The sequence below is a fragment of the Wyeomyia smithii genome, chromosome 3 (genome assembly GCF_029784165.1).
Source record: "Wyeomyia smithii strain HCP4-BCI-WySm-NY-G18 chromosome 3, ASM2978416v1, whole genome shotgun sequence".
Classification (NCBI taxonomy): Eukaryota; Metazoa; Arthropoda; class Insecta; order Diptera; family Culicidae; genus Wyeomyia; species Wyeomyia smithii.
Genome location: NC_073696.1, coordinates 8,074,014 through 8,094,986, shown reverse-complemented (window position 1 = coordinate 8,094,986; position 20,973 = coordinate 8,074,014). Strand labels below are relative to the sequence as shown.

Here is a 20,973-nt window from a genome sequence, read left to right as displayed (position 1 = left end):
AGCACTAGCTCTGTGGTTGGTCACCACGTCTCAGGAGCAGCGCGGTTTTTCTCAGCGTGTGTACAGCGACAACAGCAGTCGTCCTTCCTTAGCAGCAGCACTAGCCCTGTGGTTGGTCACCACGTCTCAGGAGCAGCGTGGTTTTTCTCAGCGTGTGTCGCCAGACAGCCACTATTCCCCCCGTGTTGGAGCAGCATGAAGATTGCCATCAGGAAATCCAATTTTGGAAATCAAAACGCCTTTTTGAAGGCAAATAAACAAGTCATTGAAAGTTAATAATTTTTGTCAACGCCAGCAAGTATTCTGTGTTGCATCCTAGCAATTTAAATTTGTCGCACCCGTCTAATTTACTGAATGTGAAATAGCTTCCACAGTGCATGTTGTCCGTGTATGTTAATTCCCCCAATGTTAGGGCAGCTCGAAGGTTGTAATTAGCAACCGATTTTGAACAGCAAAATGCTTTTTTGAAGGCAAATAAAAAAATAATTGAAGGTTAACAGTTTTCTGGCATCAGCACAAGCAGACATTCTGTGCGGGGTGCAATCAAATTCTGTTGTAGTTGTCTAATTTTAACTTTATTTAGTAAACTCCCCACTGTAGGGGCAGCGCAAACGCTGCGATCAGCATAACCGACATTGAATAATAAACTGCCCTGTTAGAACGCATCCACAAAAGCAGTCAGTTCGACTATGCAGAGCTAATATGAAGACGATTCAATCAATCAGCGTAAACAGAATTTCGTCGTCTCCCAGTTGCCAAGTTGCAACATGATGCAACACGCAACAGCGAGCAAACGAAATCGCTTGATGTTACAAACCGCAATAAGATACGGGTTAATACCGTTGCGTGTGTGAGAGCACCATCGGTGTTTATTCGTTGGATACACTATCTACTGTCTACTGAACGCAATAATCTGCTTACATGCGACATGGGGACGGGAACATTTTCTTCAACCAAGCTGCACAACACGACACAAAACATGTTATTTTGTTGCTTCAATGAGAGTGCTATCGGTCCGGCTCGACAGAATGTTCACAAGAAATCATTTTTGTGCATCCGTGCTACGAAACTGAGGAAAAACTTTAGAAACTGAAAAAAGAGGTGGAGCTTATCAAATGATCGCTCTGAACCAGAATGAAGTCACACATATTTTTCAAGTTATATCATTCCACCACGTACGTAAAATAATTCATTCCTATTTTCATCCCTATATAAGAGCCTGTTTTAGTCGAAGCCGCTCATACTAGTTCTGAACAGCGACGACAGCAGTCCTCTCTTAGCAGCAGCGGGAGCGAGCAGTGGGTACCATCGATAGCGGATAGCGGCCACAACTGTGGCATGGCTGCGAATAAGCGTAGCAGTTTCAGCGGATCTCACCATCGATAGCAGCAGGGCCAGCAGATGCAGGTACAGCGGATACCAATGGCGGCCACAACTGTGGCATGGCTACGGATAGCGTTACAGTTGCTCAGCAGTTGGGCCAGCGTATAGCGGCCACAACTGTGGCATGGCTATGCATGGCGTAGCTGTTGCAGCGGGTATATCAGCATCGATAGTAGCAGGGTCAGCTGATGCAACGACACTCCCTTCACTAAAATGGTGTTTCAGTGTGGTAGCGGGAAGCATCAGCAGCAGGCTTGCATGAAGTGAATACATCAGCCAGCAACTTTCTCTAAGGCCTCTGCCATAGTAGACGCGAAAAGTGGCGCGAATCGATTCGCTCGGCCGTAGGTTTATGCACAGCTCTACTGATGGCTGTAAATTAACCTACAGCTGAGCGAATCGGTTCGCGTCGCTTTTCGCGTCTATTATGGCAGAGGCCTAATGGGAAAGTTGTATCAGTTTGTTCAGAAGAATATTATTGTCGGTAATATTACAGAGATGCGATTGCGTAAATCCGATTTTGAATTGAACAATTGTTCTTTTGAGAACAAATAACACACTTATTTGAAGAGTTAATAGCTTTTGGTACCAATAGCAGTATAGTGACAGCCTCAGCGGTAGATGCAGATGCAGCCGGTACTTCCCTGAGGCCGATGTAAAGGTAAATGGGAGCAGCACGGCAAAACAGTTCGGGTTATGCTTAGACGCGCGTCATTTTTCGTTGTTGATATTCCCCACATGGAATAGCGGTGGTATTAGCGGTAGATGCATTTGCCAACACTTACTCCAGTAAAGCCGTGTCTAGTTTTCAATGTGAAAACACGTTTCTCATTGTGTTGACCGTGCGCCTTAGTCCTCACTATCAATGATAAATTGAACAATTATCCTTATAAGGACAACAAATGAATTAATGTAGATTTAATTTTGAATTAGAATACTTCTCTCAGGAAGTTCGGCTACATAGGGATGTAAAATGAAAATCTAAAACTGAAAAAAGTGAGAAAAAATTCAAATGCTAATAAATCGGCTAGTTTTCGATGGATTTCCTTCGTTTTTGCAGCAATCGATTAGAAAATCTTCTAAAATTCCTACCAAATGCATGAAATTGCAATTTTATCATTCAACCTATTGTACTATTGAAAACTCTTAAGCCTTGTCAAAACACAAAATTCGACCTCTGATTGGTCGTTATACCGCGCTTTCCCAAGCACGATCGGCAGAATTATGGACCTAGTAAATTGGGAATGCATCATTTGGCCTATATAAGAGCTTCATCAGATAATAAACAAACATTTCATCGGATATTAAATTGAACAACTGAAATTTGAAGAACACAAATGATTATATGAAGAGTTAATATTCTCTCGTTTTGCGCTATAATCCAAAGTTAATTATCTTCATCTACATGCATACTCTGACTATTATTACGTGTTTGCGTCGCTTAGTGTTTGGCTACGGTCATGCAGAACGCAAATAACGGCGCGATGCGATTCGGCAAGACGAAATCTGTTGAAATGTATAGCTCTACTTCGCCTTAAAAAGAGTTGTACATTTCACCACGGTAAGGCGAATCGCATCGCGCCGGCATTCGCGTTCTGCATAACCGTAGCCTTTGTTCCGTTCCCGTTTTATGATGTCGTATTAAATGTGCATATTACAATTCGGCAGCACTTCAACTTCTCATTTGCACAAAATTTAAAAATATCCAATGAACTTCATTCAAAATATCAGACAAAAAGAAATTACTATACTGCCAATGAACGGTCAACGTTTATTTACTAGAAAAAATGACTGACACGCAAGCAGCCAGGTTATCTTTCTTGTAAAAGTATTCTACTTCAACCTTGCGGTCGTGGCTTTGCATACAACCTTCTTGTGATTTTTTTTTTCTTTTGGTTATTATCAGGGACAAGCATCATTCAAACCTGCGTTGACTGTTCATAATAATATAATGTCGCTAGTGTCAGAGCTGCGGAAAGTCAATATCATACTACTGATATTACGCCAAAATGATGCAACACCAGAATCAGCCAACTACGATGCATGGTTCATTACAAAAGAGTTTGCGATGTTTCGATGATTCTGTTAGCGTCAACTCTCACTCTCATTTTTTTCTTGCTTACACTTAGTTTCTTTTACCGAACTCAGCAAACTTTTTACTGAGTTTTCAACAGCTGAGCCATCAGTAATCTGTTCGGTAATTCATTTGCTTGACGAGCGTTCGGTATTTTTTCATTGTGGCTGAAACGTCAAATGAAGAAGATAGCTCAGCAAAAATCTACAAAGCGTCCATCAAAAGTTGCTGCATGAGTCGGCATTTACAAAGCTGATGATTCGTCACAAATTTACAAGTGTTCCGCAAAATGCAACGTAAGCTTTTTCCCGGTTATAATAATATAGATAAATATGAATGTAACTATTCCTATAGCTGCTATTGCAACCGATGACTAATTTTATACAGGTATTTCGGATTGTTCAGACCATTATACTGATGTTTCATGCACATTCTACTAAAACTAGATATGTTTTATATCATGGCGAATATAAACTTCTTATTAAAGACTTCATGTAAATTAATCTACTGTGGTGGTAAATTTGAAAGCACGATACCGCTTTTAGAGTTTTTTTGTCCAAATGGCTCGTAGAACACTTTAAATAACACAGCCACGAAACTTTTCTGAAAATCTGAAAATGGCAGACTTCTGATGTGCGATTCTGTTATGACAGATGCAGAAAAATTACCGAACAGTATAGTAGAAAAAACAGAAGTTCAGTAAAACAATTAGAGATTACTCAGCAACATCTGGATAAGTGCTGATAGATCGTTAAATATTTACTGAACTATAAAAAAGTGCAAAAAATATTCAAGTTTACTGAAGAGGTCAGTAATGTTTTTTCTGAGCTCGTCAAGTGAGTTTTATTGAACAGTATTTCGGCAAAAAAGTTAACCGACATCAGTAATTTTTCAGGAAATTACAGAATGATCAGTAAAATTTCAAGTTTACTGAACGCGACCGTAATATAAATTACCGAACAATCAAGGCGGAAATAAGTGTGATATCTTTCTCCATCATTCGGGTATGGCTGTACTGAGATTGAACCAGCAGAAATATCAAGTTCATTTTGACAGCATGATGTTATTAGGATAGCAAACATATAATCAATGATTTTTCTTCAATTGATATGTATGATATTGATATATGGTCGGCGTGCGATCAGACTGAACTAAGCGCCGTTTTCTCAGATTGAGTTATTGACACCCAGTGGATATGAGTAGTAATAATCTATCTATTATGAAGTAACGAAATCGTTTGAGCATTTGATAACGATATTATAACAAAAATTCTCTGTAGCAGCTTGCCTACACAGCAATCGCGGCGGTAAATGTCTTTCGACGCTTGGTTCGGTTTGGCTGCACGCCGACTAAAAGCATTGTCAATAAACAACTATTAAGGCTTGAATACACACACGGCGTAATGACGCCTTCTCCATACAAATTATAAGGCGTAAACGCGCCTTCCGTTGGGACGCCTTTCAACCAGAACCTTCTAGCTTTGTCTTCTAGTGAAGAAGGTAGTCGTTCGCCGCCTTCAGCTGCGTACTTGACTGCCTTCCGTGTAGACGCATCGTGCCTTCCACGCGGTCTTGTGTTGCCTTCTTTTGGCGAAGGCACAGGCACGCCGTGTTGTATCATTTTCCGCCTGCTGGTGATTCTAGAAGTGTGTTGCCTTATTTTTTCTTCCGACAAACATAAACAAACATGAATTAGGTGGCATGACGACAAGAAGGTTAGCGCACGGCGGAGTTCGAGACGGCGTGATCGCTCCTTCCGTGAAGACGAGTGGAAGGTGGCAGATGCTAGAAGGCACATTAAAAGGTTTTAAGAAGGTACTGACAATTTTCGTCAGGAAGGCGTTGTCACGCCGTGTGTGTATTCGGGCCTTTACTTCGTTTTGTAACTGAGCGTATTTAAATTTGGTACATTTTGAATCTGTATGATCATTAATTTTTATTCTCAGTAGAGAATATGCTTTTTAACACCAATTGTAATAAACACAACACCAATTGTAATAAACAAATTCTATTAATTTTTTTCAAATGATCTCATATCTGAAAAATAATATTCCGTTTTTAGTTGCTCATTGACTTTATGAATTTGACTCTTGAATATCGTGCTTGTTGTAGCTTAAACCAAAAACAGTGTTTGTTCGCGGCAAAAAATGAATCGCGGGTGGCAAAACAGAAAACTTTTAACTATGTATGGGTATGTATATTTATATACAGATCCTGTTAAATTTTGGCACGGTTCAACTTTGAAACTGTTCAATTTCAATTTCAGTCATGTTTGGTTTTGTAACAAAATCTAGTTAAACAAATATTAAATTAAAATCGATCATCCAAATTAATTTTCATTTCAATGATCTTACCAATGGCAGAACAAACGCTAGCGTATTTATCCCAATACAGCAAAGCAAATCAAATTTAAAAAATCCTGATAGCAACAAACTTCAAGCTGGCACTGAAATAATCACGCTACTGAACCGATTTTTGATGTTCCAAAAATCACCTAGATTTGCATTGCTGTGATATTTCCGAGTAAACTCTGTACATTCACGACGGTTGACAATGGAAACCCGAAAATGGCAACAAAAGAGACAAGATATTGATTCACTTGTCGGATCTCCACGCTTACTGTGATGGTTACTGGCTATTCATTAGAGAAAAAAACGAGTGCGATGATATTTTCTTTCTCGTCATAGTCAACATTTTGCTTGGATTAATCGCAGCTCTGGCTAGTGTACCTATGACGTTGGAGCAAATCATGTTGCACAAAAGATCCCGAGCACTAGAGTTTATCTAAGGGGAGACAACTGGGTATAGATTTGCATCCACTCTGGGAACCACTCGCTGATTGGTTGAAATTGAAAACCCCGAGTGCGTTAAAATTTATCATCACGCTTGCTGGCAGTGTTGCTGAACACCATGCTTCGCTGTTTTGATTTATGTTTTTTATGATGTCACCTGTTATAATCTAAAACATTTTCATGTGAAAATTCAAAATAAAGTACAAAGTATACAAATACGGGTGTAGTGAAAGATCCGACTTGAATCATCACTTATATCAATTACCAAAAGATCTAAAAGTGCGCAAGGAGATAATACGGTTTTGCGTGAAGCATAAGAACAGCATGCCACTGCTCAATGTCGGAAGTAAGTAGTGTAGTGTAAGATTATTTCTACTTTTGAATCCGTTCTGGATCAAGTTTGGAACATACCTGTTGAGGCATATTGCTTGTGCCGGGAGTACAATTCAGATGGGTCAATGAATGAATCATAATCATTGATGGATGACACGTTTGATTTTAAGTATATTAAAGATGCAGAGTAGTAAAACTATCGCCTCAGAAGAATGGTACAAAATGCTGATAAAAAGCATTAAAAACATTCAAGTATATTCCGAGTGAATGGCATCACTTACGAAAAATACAACAGGGATTATCGAGGTGAGTGAGTAAGAAGAGTAAGAAGCCAGATGTCTCCCCTTAGGAGTTTATCGCTGCTGTGAAAATCATGAGCTAGTAGCTCTATCTCTATTTAAAGCTTCTTCTCGATGTTTTTTAGCTAATATAAACGCTTTCTGGAAAATGTATATAAAGGGAGATTTTTTAAAGATTTGTTTTTTCTTTAAAAAACGCATAAAAATTACAAAACTGTATGAAATCTTTTTTTGAGCCGATAAATTGGTTCATGCCATTTACTTTTTAAAGATAATTTCATTCAAATGTTGGCCATGGCTACGTTTTAAATGGTCCATATGAAAAGTCCAATTTTGGGTCACTTTTTCGAGCATGTCGGCTGGTATCTCGCGATTAACGCGTGTAATGTTGTCTTCCAAGGCTGGAATTGTTGTTGGCCTATCCGCATAGACGAGAGACTTAACGTAGCCCCACAAAAAATAATCTAGCGGTGTTAAATCGAATGATCTAGGCGACCAATTCACCGGTCCATTTCGTGAGATGAATTGCTCACCAAACTCATTCCGCAATATGTCCATTGATTCGCGCGATGTGTGGCACGTTGCTCCGTCTTGCTGAAACCACATGTCAACAAGACCCAGCTCTCCCATTTCCGTCAAAAAAAATCAGAAATCATCGCGCGATGGCGAGCGCCATTGACCGTAACGTTGCGATTAACGTTTGATCTTTGAAGAAGTACGGACCAATGATGCCTCCAGCGTGTAAACCACACCAAACCGTGCATTTTTCTGGGTGCATTGGCGATTCTTATATTGCCTCTGGTTGCTCTTCCATCCAAATGCGGCAATTTCGCTTATTAACATACCCATTTAACCAGAAATGAGTTTCGTCACTGAACACAATTTTTCGGTAAAAAATTTCACAGAGGACGAATTTTGGTAATAAAATTCGATTATTTGTAAGCGTTTTTCGGGTGTAAGTCTGTTCATGGTGAAATGGCAAATCAAACTGAGTACTTTAGACTTTGACAGCTGTCAGAATTCCCGCGTGAACTGTCAAATCTGAATACACGAAAAACCCAATAGCAGAAAAATCACCCTTTATTAGACCAGTTTTTTAGAATGAAACAGGCTAATTTTACTAGGATAAGTATAAATGACTTCTTAAATTCAAAACGTACCACGGTGTTCGGAAACAATTGGAAACAAAGTAATTTGTAATATCAATAACAAAATAAACTCCATATCAGTTTATTTATTTTTAATGCGCATTTTATTTTAATATAAATCGAAAGCACGATTTGTTCCAGTGTATACTATTCGTTTGATTTTCGTTATGATCCATAACCTCCGCGTAAACAACAGAAACCATAACCTACAAAAAAAACTTATGCTGAGCGACAGTAGGATATTACATTTCTTGTTGCTAAATAACCATATATTTCATAAAGGATGTCGAATTTCAATCTCGAATCTATAACGAAAGCTTTGGATGCGGCTCCCACGAAAACCGGTGTCAGTTTTTTGGGAAAAGCACTTAAATGGGAAACAGAAGCTGGCGGTAAGTACCCAACACCTGCCCTCTTCTTATTTAGGCGGAAATTCAGTAATTTACAAATATTTTTTCGAAACTTTGTTTCCTAGCAAAAGAATTGATTGATGCTATTGATGCATGTGCAAATTTGCAATTTCTTAATTTGGAGGGCAACACGCTCGGTGTCGAAGCAGCTAACGGAATAGCGAAAGCTTTAGAGAAGCATCCTGAACTAAAGGAAGCACTATGGAAGGATTTATTTACCGGACGCATGAAAACGGAAATTCCAATAGCTTTGAAAGCACTGGGACAAGGTATGAACCTAGCCGGCGCTCACTTAACTGTGCTTGATTGTTCGGATAACGCTCTTGGGCCTAACGGAATGACGGGTCTCGTGGATCTGCTACAAAGTTCAACATGTTTCACGCTACAGGTGGGTTATAATATTCGTCTTTACTTACTTTCATTTATTGTTTTATTCAATAACATGACAGGAACTAAAACTAAACAACTGTGGTTTAGGAATCACTGGTGGGAAGATGCTGGCTGAAGCATTACTTGCATGCCATGCTGCGAGTTCGAAGAAAGGAAAACCACTATCCTTGAAACTGTTTATTGCTGGTCGCAATCGGCTAGAAAATGATGGCGCTAAAGCACTGGCAAAAGTATTCGGCACACTTCAGTCATTGGAGCATGTCGAAATGCCCCAAAATGGTATTTACCACCCGGGTATAACAGCTCTATCGGACGCGTTTGTGAAAAATACAAACTTGAAAGTGTTAAATCTTAACGACAACACAATCGGTCCTAAGGGTGCTGCCGCTCTTGCCGAAGCAATTTATAATTTGCAATTCTTGAAGGAACTCAACTTTGGCGATTGCTTGCTGAAAACGAAGGGAGCAATGCTGCTTGCTGAAGCACTTCAAGAATTGCATAACGATATCGAAATTTTAAATTTTGGTTTCAATGAAATTGGACCGGAAGGTGGTTACGCGATTGTGAATGCAACATATAACAAAGACAACCTAAATTCGCTTATTCTGGACGGAAACCAGTTTGGTCATGAGTGTAGAGAACAGCTAAAGGAAAACCTTGAAGAGTACGGACACTTGAAAGCTCTAGGGGGTTTGGATGAAGACGATTCTGAAGGCGAAGAAGAAGAAGAGGATGATGATGAGAATGTAGAAGAAGAAGAAGATGTAGAGGAAGAGGAAACTGAAGGCGAAGAAAACGAGGCTGGTGAATCCGATCAAGCAGAGGCTGACGAATCATACTCTAGCCAAGATGCGACTTTTGAACCAGAAATTAAAGACTTACTATCCGAGAAGCAGAATATAAGTACAGTTGATCTGGATCAGTCTATTCCAAATACAGTAGAACAGTACTGTCGTACTAATTTCCCTTCGGAGACTATGTTTTATGCCCTACAAACGCCAAATAAGGTGGAAGCTTTTCGACAATACCTTGCCTCCATTCCGTCTGAGGACTATTTAGTACATCTGGCATTTACTATCCTCAAACTATCAGAGATTTCAGAAAAGAGTGAAGAAGCGCTAGAAGTTTCCGAAGCTCTTCTTACCGATGCGTACGATTATGCTAAAAATAATAATCGATTAAAAAGTCTTCGAAACTTTTTGCTCATCCAGTTGGGGTTGCTGAAATGTGAAGACAGCGCATTCAAACCTAGCTACAATGTTCAAGGTTGCCGGTATGCTCTGAAGAACGCCATTACTAAGAATATTGTGCCCGAGGACGAGCAAAATTATTTCAAAGTGTTTCTCGAGCATCGTGGTTAAAAAGCATTTGACTTACACTATTCGTTAGTATACTAGCTTAATGCTTAGGATTATTTATAATTCACATTGTTGCCACCAGCTTCTGATGAAATAAACGATTATTTTATTAAACACATACAATTGTAACTAGTGACATACATCAAAATAAACATTCACAAAACATTCAAAGTAACAACGGAACGATACGTATTCATTTCACAATTGTTTTTATCCTCGATGGGTTGGTATTCATGTTCAAACATAGGAACGTACTTTCGCTGAAAGTTGAGACTTACTCGGTACTGTTTCTCTCCTAAGCAACAACTGGAATAATGCACCGGAACGTATTTCTGTACCATATAGAAACTGTTGATAAATGTTTTTTTACCAACAGCAACAGTTGAGTACTCGCCAGCAAGTCGTTTGACTGCCTGATTCTCCTTTTCCGTATGACGACTAGAAAGTAGTCCAACAAAAACATAACAAAAATCCATTCATATCGGAAATACTTACACCTGCACTCGATGATTCTCAAACACGTGCAAGGACAGTTGTGATTCAAGGGGTTGGGCGCCAGATATTTTTCTGTAGATGAAAGCCCCAATCTGATACCGCTTTCTCTCTTCAAAACTTACGTTATTATTGTTGCTATCACGTTGGACCAAATCACGTACAGCATGCTGTGACGAAAAGGAACGCACAAACCGTTGATTACGGCGCCGTCTTTGTTCGTAGTTTGCGAAAGCAGCAGACGCTGGACGTCTGCGGGCGGACAGCGTCATTGTGTCTGAGTATGGTTTCCCGCGGTGACTGTCTTCATGAACAAACACAAAACAATGCTTTATTTTTTATGGTAACAATAGGCGAATAGTAAGGCTGTGCGAAGTTTCTGGCTTTGCGACATGCAGTAAGGTTATGAAAATGTGGTTGTAAAATAAAAATCTCAAAATTCGACAAAGAATAATGTTATCAGATTTCAAGCGCTCCTAAATTCGTCATTGCTCTCCTGATTCTTGAGAGAGAAATATAGTCGATTTTAAGAGACAAAAAATTGATAAAACAAACAACCGCCAACAAACGGCCGATTCACAAAAGGCCGAATTTTAAACGGCCAAACCGAGAATTTTCCATTTTATTATTCCGTTATTTGATGTTTTTGTAATATTTGTTTTCTTGTTGGATTGTATATAAAAACTGATTGTTTTCGTAAATCATTTTTCAATAATTACAAATCGCAAACATCACTACATATAACAGAACACACTATAGTGGCCTGTGATCAACTCGATTATCCGGGCGCATGCTGTCCTTACACACTAATGATAGTTCGGTCGTATACTAAGGGGTCACTCCTATGCTCCAATAATCCGGGCAATCCAGCAGATCAGCATGCGAAAGGCCGCCGCTTCCGACGTTGGGTCGGCAATGGTTTGCATTGCAATCAGAATGTTCAACGGAGGAAAAAACTGCTTGAATCTAGGCTTGAATACATTTTTCTATATTGCTTTGAAAGTGTAAAAGCATGCAATACATATAACCAAGTTGTTACAGAATAAAATGTCACAAAAAAAAATTCGGTCTTTTCGTGATCCAGCCGATTGAAATTTCGGCCTTTCGTTAGTATTAATATAATTCGGCAGTTTGAAATTCGGCCTCGGACGTTTGAAGCGTTTGGAGCATATCCCGTTCTGAGCCAATGAAATTTAGAAAGGTGCGGAGGTGGTTGAGTCTCAGGTCTTTTTCGTTAACAGTGATGACGTATAACTCCAAAAAAAATCGGGGAAAAAACAATGTTCGGCAGATTTTTTCACTAGTTTTGAAAGTTTTAGACTGAATGGCGCCGTAATTAAACAATGCGGAATACCCGGAATACCGTTTCAAATGGTATTTGCACGTTGACCGAGATACCCAAAAGCACGTGTTTTTTGGTTACTCTTACTACTAAACCGAGGAGCAAGACAGCTTTTATCTGAGTTACTCTTATGCTTGGGAGTTACTCTAATTTACTCAATATTACTCCAATATTCTCAGATTATTCACATCTTTGATTACCTTGAGAGCAAGGAATATATATATATATATATATATATATATATATATATATATATATATATATATATATATATATATATATATATATATATATATATATATATATATATATAACGGTGGGACCGAGCAACATTCATTTGTACATTTGCGGTGGAAAAAAAGTTTAAGGATGGATATTCAGTGACACGAGAGTTACTCAGATTTGCTGAAAAATAATTTTCAGGTTTTCTCAGAAAAACTAGGAAAACCTCAAATTCACTCACTGTCTTACCCCTCGTACTAAAACGACAAATGTCTTCTTATTCTCATTTGTATATACTGATCCCATGCTTTTTAGATTTCTTGCGATTTTGTATAGGTTTGAGGGAGTTACAGATTCTTGTAAGTAGTGCGCTAGGTTCAATAGATTTTAAAACCTGAGCATGAAAATTCGTTGGGATTTAAGTTGGGAGAGTCATCCAAAAAAATTAGTTCATGCTTAAAATTGACTCGCTCACCTTACTAAGTCATTTGGTCTATTCGTATTCAACGCATAAATGCATAACGTTCAAGTGATATGTCTAGGCCCCTTTCCAGTTGTCAAAATTTCAATTAAGGAACATGTCATAAAAAAATAAAAGTTAAAGAAGTTTTATAGAAGGATTGTGCTAGTTTTGTCTAAATTCCAGTTTTTTTTTCAAAGTGTCATGAATTTTTTGCTGAAAGTTTACTAAATCCGGCTATGATAACAATATTATATGAAAACCAAAAACGATGAAGTCACAACGCTAGTGTCAACATCGCAGCTACTACGAAAAATAAAAAAAGGGACATCACACTTAGATTTTGTCACCAAGTACGGTAAAATAAATTACCGAGATTTCAACAGCTGAGATCTCGGTAAAAATCTCGGTAATACATCAAAACACCCTGTAAAAGCAAATATCAAAAAACTGTCAACTTTAACGAGATTCTCGGTAATGTTCAACTGTCAAAGTATTACGAGAATCTTGGTAAAATTTACTGAGATACCTATTTTGCGATTTTTGTCCGTCAGATCACCCATATGATTAGCAGCGACCGGTACGGTATAAAGTGATGATAGAGCGCTGCCAAACGGGGTATAGAAGCGCACTGTTAAGGATGCCCTAAGTCAACTGATTCAACAGTTTTGGTAATAACTGGAGAGTTGTATTGCTTCCAGGAAATAAAGTAACATCTATTACTCTGCAACTTCCATCCTGCGAAGCGAGTTGGTAACCTACAAAATTTATTGAAGAAAGAATTAAACTTTTTTTTCAAATATTCTTTGCAGCAAAAAAACGAGATCTGAGAAAAAATAGTCTATACTCACTCAATATTCTAGTTAATCTGAACATTGCAGAATTCTCCATTGTAATAATCAGCCGCAAAACCTGCTTCTTTTCTTTCCGCACCGAAACACGAAAAAAAACTGTTAGTGAAGCACTCTTTATTTCGACAGTTCAGTTTTTCGGAATATTGGCAGGAGTTTTTTTTTGTTTAATGAAATCTCGGTTAAATGATGTCAGGGTTTCGAGATTCGGTATTTTAGTTTGTTGGGTATCGATACAGCGTTATCGAAACGCTTGACAGAAATATTTTATTATATAGACAAACAAAATCTCTATTATGACTGCTACCTTGGTAGGTTAATGAACAATCACTCCAGCAATGGTTAGTGCTTGATACCTATACATGTTAATAAAGTATCCAGCTTTTTACGAGCCATAATGGCGGATGCTATAATGCAAAGTTCGTAATAAATTACTCACCCTTTTGACAACTCTGCTTACGTCAGTTTGAAGTCTTCATACAATTTATCACAAGAAATATATGTCTGGCAACATTTGTGTTGCCAATTTTTCAGAAATCGCAAATCTGACGTAAGCAGAGAGGTTCGCATATTACGAACACGCATGATAGCGACCGCCATTATGGTGCGTAAAAAGCTGGATACTTGAAACCGTGAGGTCTGGTATCGATACAATGACAATTGAGAAAGTATCGATACTCAGTATCACCCAATCAATCATGTAACACTTAGTTTTGTTTCGATATTCAACCTAATTTTCAACTAGAGCTGCCCAAAAATATATACTTAATGTTTCAAATGAAAAACAAAACAAACAATGAACCCAAAAAAACTGCCACTGCGCTACTAAGGTGTCAATTTGATAGAGCGAAATAAGAAATTGGGCAATGAATGATTATCACAGAAGTCCAAATAGTCATGCAAGGGGCAATATTGGCATCCCTGGCTCGAAGTATGTGTCTGCCAATGACTGCCTTTTTAAGGTCAGGACATGTAAGCATTCTTTCCTTTGCTAGCCATCTCTGTTACTTAACGAAACATAGCCTACCAGTCCCAAGCGAGAGTAACAGAGATAGCCTTGATATGGAAAGGATTGATCTGCTGTCACACAAAACTGTCGAACATTGAAAAAGAAGAAGAAACCGTGCGTTTCTCTCAAGCACGGAATTTCACTTGAAGAAAAATCGCAAAGTGTGTGACCAAAAAATATGTTCGCCTGAAAACGAACAAGAAAATCTCAGCGGCTTAAAAATCAATCTTAATTGTGTGCAGAACCACCCATTAAACACAAAACGTATCGTGTAGTGCAAGTGCAATTCGAAGTAGCGGTGAATTTTGCATTTTTATTACCCTTCAGGACGACAACATTTTGTGCACTCTTGTCAGATTTGGCGAGTTTGATGTCTGCTGGTTTGCTGACTTTAATCTCATCTGGACAGTATTTTCTGTGATTCCGGCTACCGTAAACCCGAATGAGTTTCGAGAAGCTCTCGATACAGCAGGATGAGTCATCGGAACAGCGATAACAACACTTCTTGGGGCAGTCGGAGCTCGCGAAATAATGATAGTGGCGGAGCAGGAGGAGGTTATAAGGATCGCAGCTGGTCCGGAAATCGCTATGGTTCCGACAGTCGGTACAACAACAACAATAAAGATCGTCGAAATTATCGCAGCTATGGTAGCCGGAACGAGCGACGCACCTACGATGAGCGAAGGGGAAATTCTTACCGAAATAGTTCTTGGACCAGTAACGTGGGAATGGACAGTGCTTACATGTCTCATTCTAGGCACCAGAAAAATTGGCATCAGAACAGAAAATCTGATAAGGGAAACACATACGATGCCCAGATAGCACCGCCAAATCCGCAAGTGCATGAGTTCAGTGATCCGGAGGAAGGAGAAATAATAGCTACTGACACTGAACAAATCGCAGTCCCCACCAATGGCGGACACGATGATCAGAACTGTGAACCAGCAGCAGAAACTAGGTAACTAAAACTAAGGGTTTGTGTTTAACTTAAAACCAATTTTTCTATCATTCCAGCATTAATGTTGAAAAGAATGTTAACCATACTAGTCTCAGCGATGAATTCCAAGGTTTTCCTGAAATAAATCCACCAAAGGCGTCAAATGGTACCAATGCAGATAAAGACATCGATTTATCTATAAAAGTTAGTCACAATGGGATAAAGCCATAAATCTGCTTCTAACTACATGTATTGTTTTCGTTACAGCAGTCGCCGTTGGTGGATAACAAACTAGAGATAATTCCACAAGAAAATGAACTGATTAAACTGATAGAGGATGAAGCACTAAGGATGATATCTGACGCGGAGCAACCGTCTTGTTCAAGCTCGCTGCAGAACGTAACACTAGAGAGTGTTACGCCGGCAACAGTTTCGGCAAATGCTGCACAAAATCCAGAACGTCGTTCAACGATAGAACGTAGTGCTGAACAGGTCACTCGGAAACTAATAAATCAATTGACTACGATGAACAAATACAGCTTAAAACAAATGATTAACAACCCTGACAGTAAGTACGAATCCGCACTCAAAACTCACGCACGACAAAAACTACGCGCGGAAGTACGTCGACAGCTGAGAAACTTTAGTCTTAGCGAAAGTTCGGCTCAGACGAAGACTACATGCGGTATGTTAGAGCCGGACGAATGTGTTGATTCAGATAAAATACCAGATGCATTATTAGAGCAAATCGGTAAAGTCCTAGATTTGAATCTACTTGATTTGAACGTTGGAGAGGAACAACCTGCGATAGCTACAGCGGGACCGGTTGAAGATGATGACTGCGTCATCAACCCGAGTGATGTGGACTATTCCGCGGCAGAAGTACTTGATAAAAATCTTCGTCTAAACGACGATGACGGACAGCTCAATTTGGATGCCGAGGATATTTTCGCTCGTGCAGAGATGCTACTCATGAAGGGAAGCGAAGCTGGATTACAGGGCAGTTCCTCGGGTCCAAGCTCGCCGACTGATGAAATGTTTCCAAACGATCAAATAGATTCTATTGTAAGCGAAGAAAGCGGATATGACAAAACGCTAGATTTAAACGGCTGTCCAAACGGCGATAACAAAGATGATAGCCTTAAAGAGGATCCTACAGCGAACGCCGAATTTACCTGTTTCTTGAGAGTAAGCACAGTCGAAGAGCTTAACAAAAAGGTGGATGACGTCCCCGTTTCGGTCGAAGAGGAAACACCGTGCCCTTTGCCGATCTCTAACCCTCCGACTGCTTCAAGTAGTGAAGTGGAAAATGTTATTGATACAGTGGTGGTCAGTGAACCAGCAAAATATCAACCGCAGGAAATTTCTCCCGAGCAGCTTTTACAAGAATCTTCATTCACGAAAACCACCCTTACTGCTGAAGTTCCAGAAAAAATGGAAACCGAAGCTATTGTTCAAGAATTAGTTACACCAGTCGATAGTCTGTCGGAACCACCGCTGCATGATTTACCGAATGTCTGTACCACAGATGAACCATTAGCGGAAACGATTACCCCTCAGAATGAACCATCTAAACAACCTTCAATTCCCGAAGTACCTTGCTCCGTTGCAGACAGCGTTCCAAAGGAAGAAGCTTCCGAGATGACTACCAACATAACTCAGGCACCTATCCAACCTGAATTAGTAACTCGCAAAACCAAAAGTTCAAAAACCTACAAACCAAATCTTGTGCAACACGAGCAGCAAAAGCGGGACAGTAAATCCTCAAATATGCCACGTTCTTCATCGAATGCACCCACAAGTGCTAGCAGCAACATTAATTCATCATCTGTAACAAACAAGCCATACAAACCTGGACCGAATCTCGCAGCTTTAAAACAGACAGGTAAATGCAGCAGCGGAAGCAACAAGGGAACAGTTGCTGATGATAGTAACAAGGATAAAAATCAAAAGAAACGCGAATCCAATAACCCGGGTGGCTCCAGGACGAGTCCAAGCAAAAATACCGGACTCATAATGTTAGCAGAGGAAATGCAACAATTCTCTTCGTTCTCATCCGTATCTGCATTGAAACCTGTCTCTACCCGACCAAAAACTCCCGGTCCGATGGCGACACCACCAGAACAATTTGAAACGGATAAACAAAAAAAGAAGAAGAAAAAACGCAGCCGCAACAGAAAGAGTTTTACGGAAGATGTTGGCATGATGCTGGAGTGCGACCTACGGGTGACACGACCGGTCGTTACAGCGACACCGCCGCCAGTTCCACGGTAATTACATCTAAACTTCTTAAAACCAATGCTGGTTATCACTATTGATTTGATTGTTGTTTAATATTCAGAGACTTATGACTCTACTTTTTATTTCACAGCGACTCTGCGCCAGCCAGCTCTAGCAAGAAAACCAGTGAGCCGGAACGCGAATCAAAACCACTTCGGGAAACCAGGGCACGCTCGGTAGACCCTAAGATGATCAGCGATTCGAAGCGGGAAAAAGAGAAAGAACGCGACCGGAATAGGGAAAAATCCAGAAACAGAGAAGCGGACGAGAAAAAAGAAAGCGAGAGAGACGCAAAGAAGGAGAAAGCAAAGGAAGATCATCGCCGAGAAAAGGATAAGGAGGTGAAAAAAGAAAAGGACAATGATAAGGGTAAAGAAAAGGAAAAGGAAATTACTCCAACTGTTGATGATTGTCCGAATAAGAATAGCACTATACAGCAGACAGAGCTGCTTACGGTAAAACCTGAAAGAGAAAGAAAAAAATCACCGGCACCAGCCAAACCGGGGTCAAGGTCTTCAGTTGACACCAACAAGAACTCTAAGGAAACAAAGGAATTGAAAGAAAATGCCAAGGAATCTCCAAAGGAGCCGTTACCAGTAGAGGAGAAAGAAAAGGAAATCAATCCGGAATCGTCAAAGGAGAAAGACCCCAGGAAGGGAAAGGAAACAAAAGAAAGTAAAGAAAATAACAAAGATAAGGATAAAGAACACACGGATAACAACAGCAAGGATATGGATACGAGGGAAAACTGTAAAGAAAAAGACCCAGTCGAGAAAGATTTCAAAAACGAATCCACGGATAAATCGAAAGATAAGGATTCTGATGGTATCGATGGTTGCTCAGAGAGCGAAGTTAAAAAACCGCAGAAAAAGAAAAGAAACCTTTTGCGTGGACCAAACTTGCTGAAAGGACGCCGAGAAGTTCCAACCGAAGCGGTAATTGATCCACAGAAAAATGGTGAGGAAACTCCTGTACCAGAGCAAACTTCTTCGGTACTGCCAAACCTGCCCCCGGCTCCTGTGTCTGGAGAAACGATAGCTCCAGAAAATACATCAAATAACTTTCCAATTCACAAAGTTCGCCGAGATGTAGTTATAACAGAAAGCATCGATCCTATTCCGGCGTTACGTTCGACTGTAAGCTCACTAATTCACCGAACTGCCTCACCACGACCGTGGAAGTCTCCCGGAGAGAAAAAACTCATTCCAGATGCACCATTAATTACCGCACCAACGGCTACTGTTACGCCAATGTCACCACCACAGACGGAACGTCATCAAATTGCCTGTTCAGCAACAGCATCTACAACTCTGGCTATAGAAACACAACAAACATCGCAACATCATCATCATCATTATCATCAACAATCACAACCACAGCAGCAACAGAATATCCCTTGTGTCACTCCACCTGTAGTAGCTCAACCGGATGTTCTTGCTAGGATTGGGCTTCCCACAACGACGTTGGGATCTGCTCAAATGATTAATTTCGAGCCTGTCATGACTTTACTTAACCAAATGCAGGACATTGATAACAAAATGGGCGACTACCAACGGCGTAAAATGCAGATTGATAGTGAAATTATGAGATTAAACTCAGAAAAGTTCCAAATTGAGCAAAACTCTATGCAATTGCAAAATGATCGCTTTATGGCTCTGAATGCATTGCGAGCTGCTCTAGTAGAATGTGAATTAAGTGCATTAGCTGCGGCACAAAGTGCAGCTGTAATCGCGCCAGTAGTACCGAGCAATCGCAGACGTCATCTGACACCAGAAACGGAAGATCTTCCAAGAAATAAGAGACGAAAGACAGTTGAAACCGTGACTGGCCCTTCGACCAGTACAGCTGCGGTTCAAGTGTCATGTCCGGAGCTTTCCGAACCAGAAGAACCTTCTTCCTCTACTCAACCTAGTGCCACTAGTAACAATTCAGAAAGGACCATTCGGCGCATTACCAAAATAAGTGACAACACTCAAATATTGAAACTTTTTCAAAGGCGTAGATTGGTATCGGAAAAATCTGCAGAGGAAAGTCAATCAGAGGACAGTGTCATACCGTCGGTAGAACCACCTGTACCGGCTAAGCGTCGCAGAACCCGTACTGTCCATGTAGTCGAACCTGCAGAACCGGTCATCTCAACGCTTCCAACCGGTCGATTACGTAGTGATGTGAACCGTTCGGTTGATCCGAAAAAATCTGTCGATGTTCCCGCACCAACGGAGCAGTCAGCTAGTGTTGCGTCGCCACCAAACATTCCGGCCCCGTCCACCTCTGCCAAGTTGAAGAAAGATGAAGAAATCCCACTGAACGTTCACAAGAACTTACTGACACGACAGGTCAAGATAGTTCTTAGCAAGCTCGATGTGGCTGGTCGCCGTGGTACCACATGATCCCTAGCTACCGGTTGGTCCAACCGGTGAGATCGAAAGTGACTTCTCCGCTGCAAGGTTTGGTATTAGGTTTTGAAAGTTCTAACTAAAATGAAAAACAATTCTATTGTTGAAAGCATTACCGCAGGGAAAGACATGACAGTCCAGTGAAACTTAACATCATAAAAGAGTCTTTATTTTAGTATTATTCGTGTAAACACGAATATTACTCAAACAATTAGGTTTTCCACCAATCTAACCCATAAATTCTGATGATTGTATATAGATGTCGAAAGCGCAATTAAAAGGAAACAAATATACGTCTTAAACAAGGCACATTTAAATTAATTCGCAAAAACAGTCAATCATTTATCGTACGATTCATACTAATTTGATCGCGTACAGCAATAGGGACTTTATTTAGAGAGAAAGTAATAAAAAATAACAATATTCAATCGTACGTAACAATTCTAAGCCGTCAAGTTGTTAAACAGGAATTCCGGTTTTGTCAAGTGTGAATGTTCAAATTTAGTTGGAGAGTCATACATGTTGAGATAGGGAAAGTTTTCCACACTTGGCTTTCGTCTATTGTGGACGGCTCGCATATCCATAGGGGCTCAACCGGCTGCACCCAGGCGGTGTCGTGCAAAGGATCGCTATAGAACACTAAGAGTATATTGCGCCTGGAAGATGTCAGTGGAAGCCGAATGTAACGCGAGGGCAATGTTAGGATCAAAACATAAGCATGAAATCGAAGTAAATTATCTTATCTATGAAAATGTCGTTTCTGGTATTTCCTTTTTTCAATGCTATCACCTCCAAATG

At 40.0% G+C, this 20,973-nt stretch overlaps 3 protein-coding genes across 4 annotated transcripts; 2 read left to right on the top strand and 1 right to left on the bottom strand.

Annotated features, from left to right (window-relative positions):
- The first annotated feature begins 8,215 nt into the window (after positions 1-8,215).
- Positions 8,216-10,370, top strand: LOC129729401 (ran GTPase-activating protein). The gene is made up of 3 exons (XM_055687954.1): positions 8,216-8,420; positions 8,504-8,826; positions 8,888-10,370. Exons 1-3 carry the CDS (start codon positions 8,312-8,314, stop codon positions 10,187-10,189), a joined length of 1,734 nt encoding a protein of 577 aa, XP_055543929.1. The 5' UTR covers positions 8,216-8,311; the 3' UTR covers positions 10,190-10,370.
- LOC129729422 (uncharacterized) lies at positions 10,250-11,716 on the bottom strand. Its single transcript, XM_055687982.1, has 2 exons — positions 10,682-11,716; positions 10,250-10,624 (listed from the first exon to the last, which is right to left on the bottom strand). The coding sequence occupies exons 1-2, from the start codon at positions 10,948-10,950 to the stop codon at positions 10,342-10,344; spliced, it is 552 nt and encodes a 183-aa protein (XP_055543957.1). The 5' UTR covers positions 10,951-11,716; the 3' UTR covers positions 10,250-10,341.
- A 2,930-nt stretch (positions 11,717-14,646) lies between these two features.
- On the top strand, positions 14,647-20,931 carry LOC129729391 (titin homolog). 2 transcript variants are annotated; one of them, XM_055687940.1, is made up of 4 exons: positions 14,647-15,520; positions 15,577-15,703; positions 15,770-17,769; positions 17,871-20,931. In XM_055687940.1, the coding sequence occupies exons 1-4, from the start codon at positions 15,036-15,038 to the stop codon at positions 20,167-20,169; spliced, it is 4,911 nt and encodes a 1,636-aa protein (XP_055543915.1). In that variant the 5' UTR covers positions 14,647-15,035; the 3' UTR covers positions 20,170-20,931. The 2 variants fall into 2 exon arrangements, with proteins under 2 accessions (XP_055543915.1, XP_055543914.1); XM_055687939.1 differs by having other exon boundaries at positions 15,767-17,769.
- Positions 20,932-20,973: the final 42 nt, after the last annotated feature.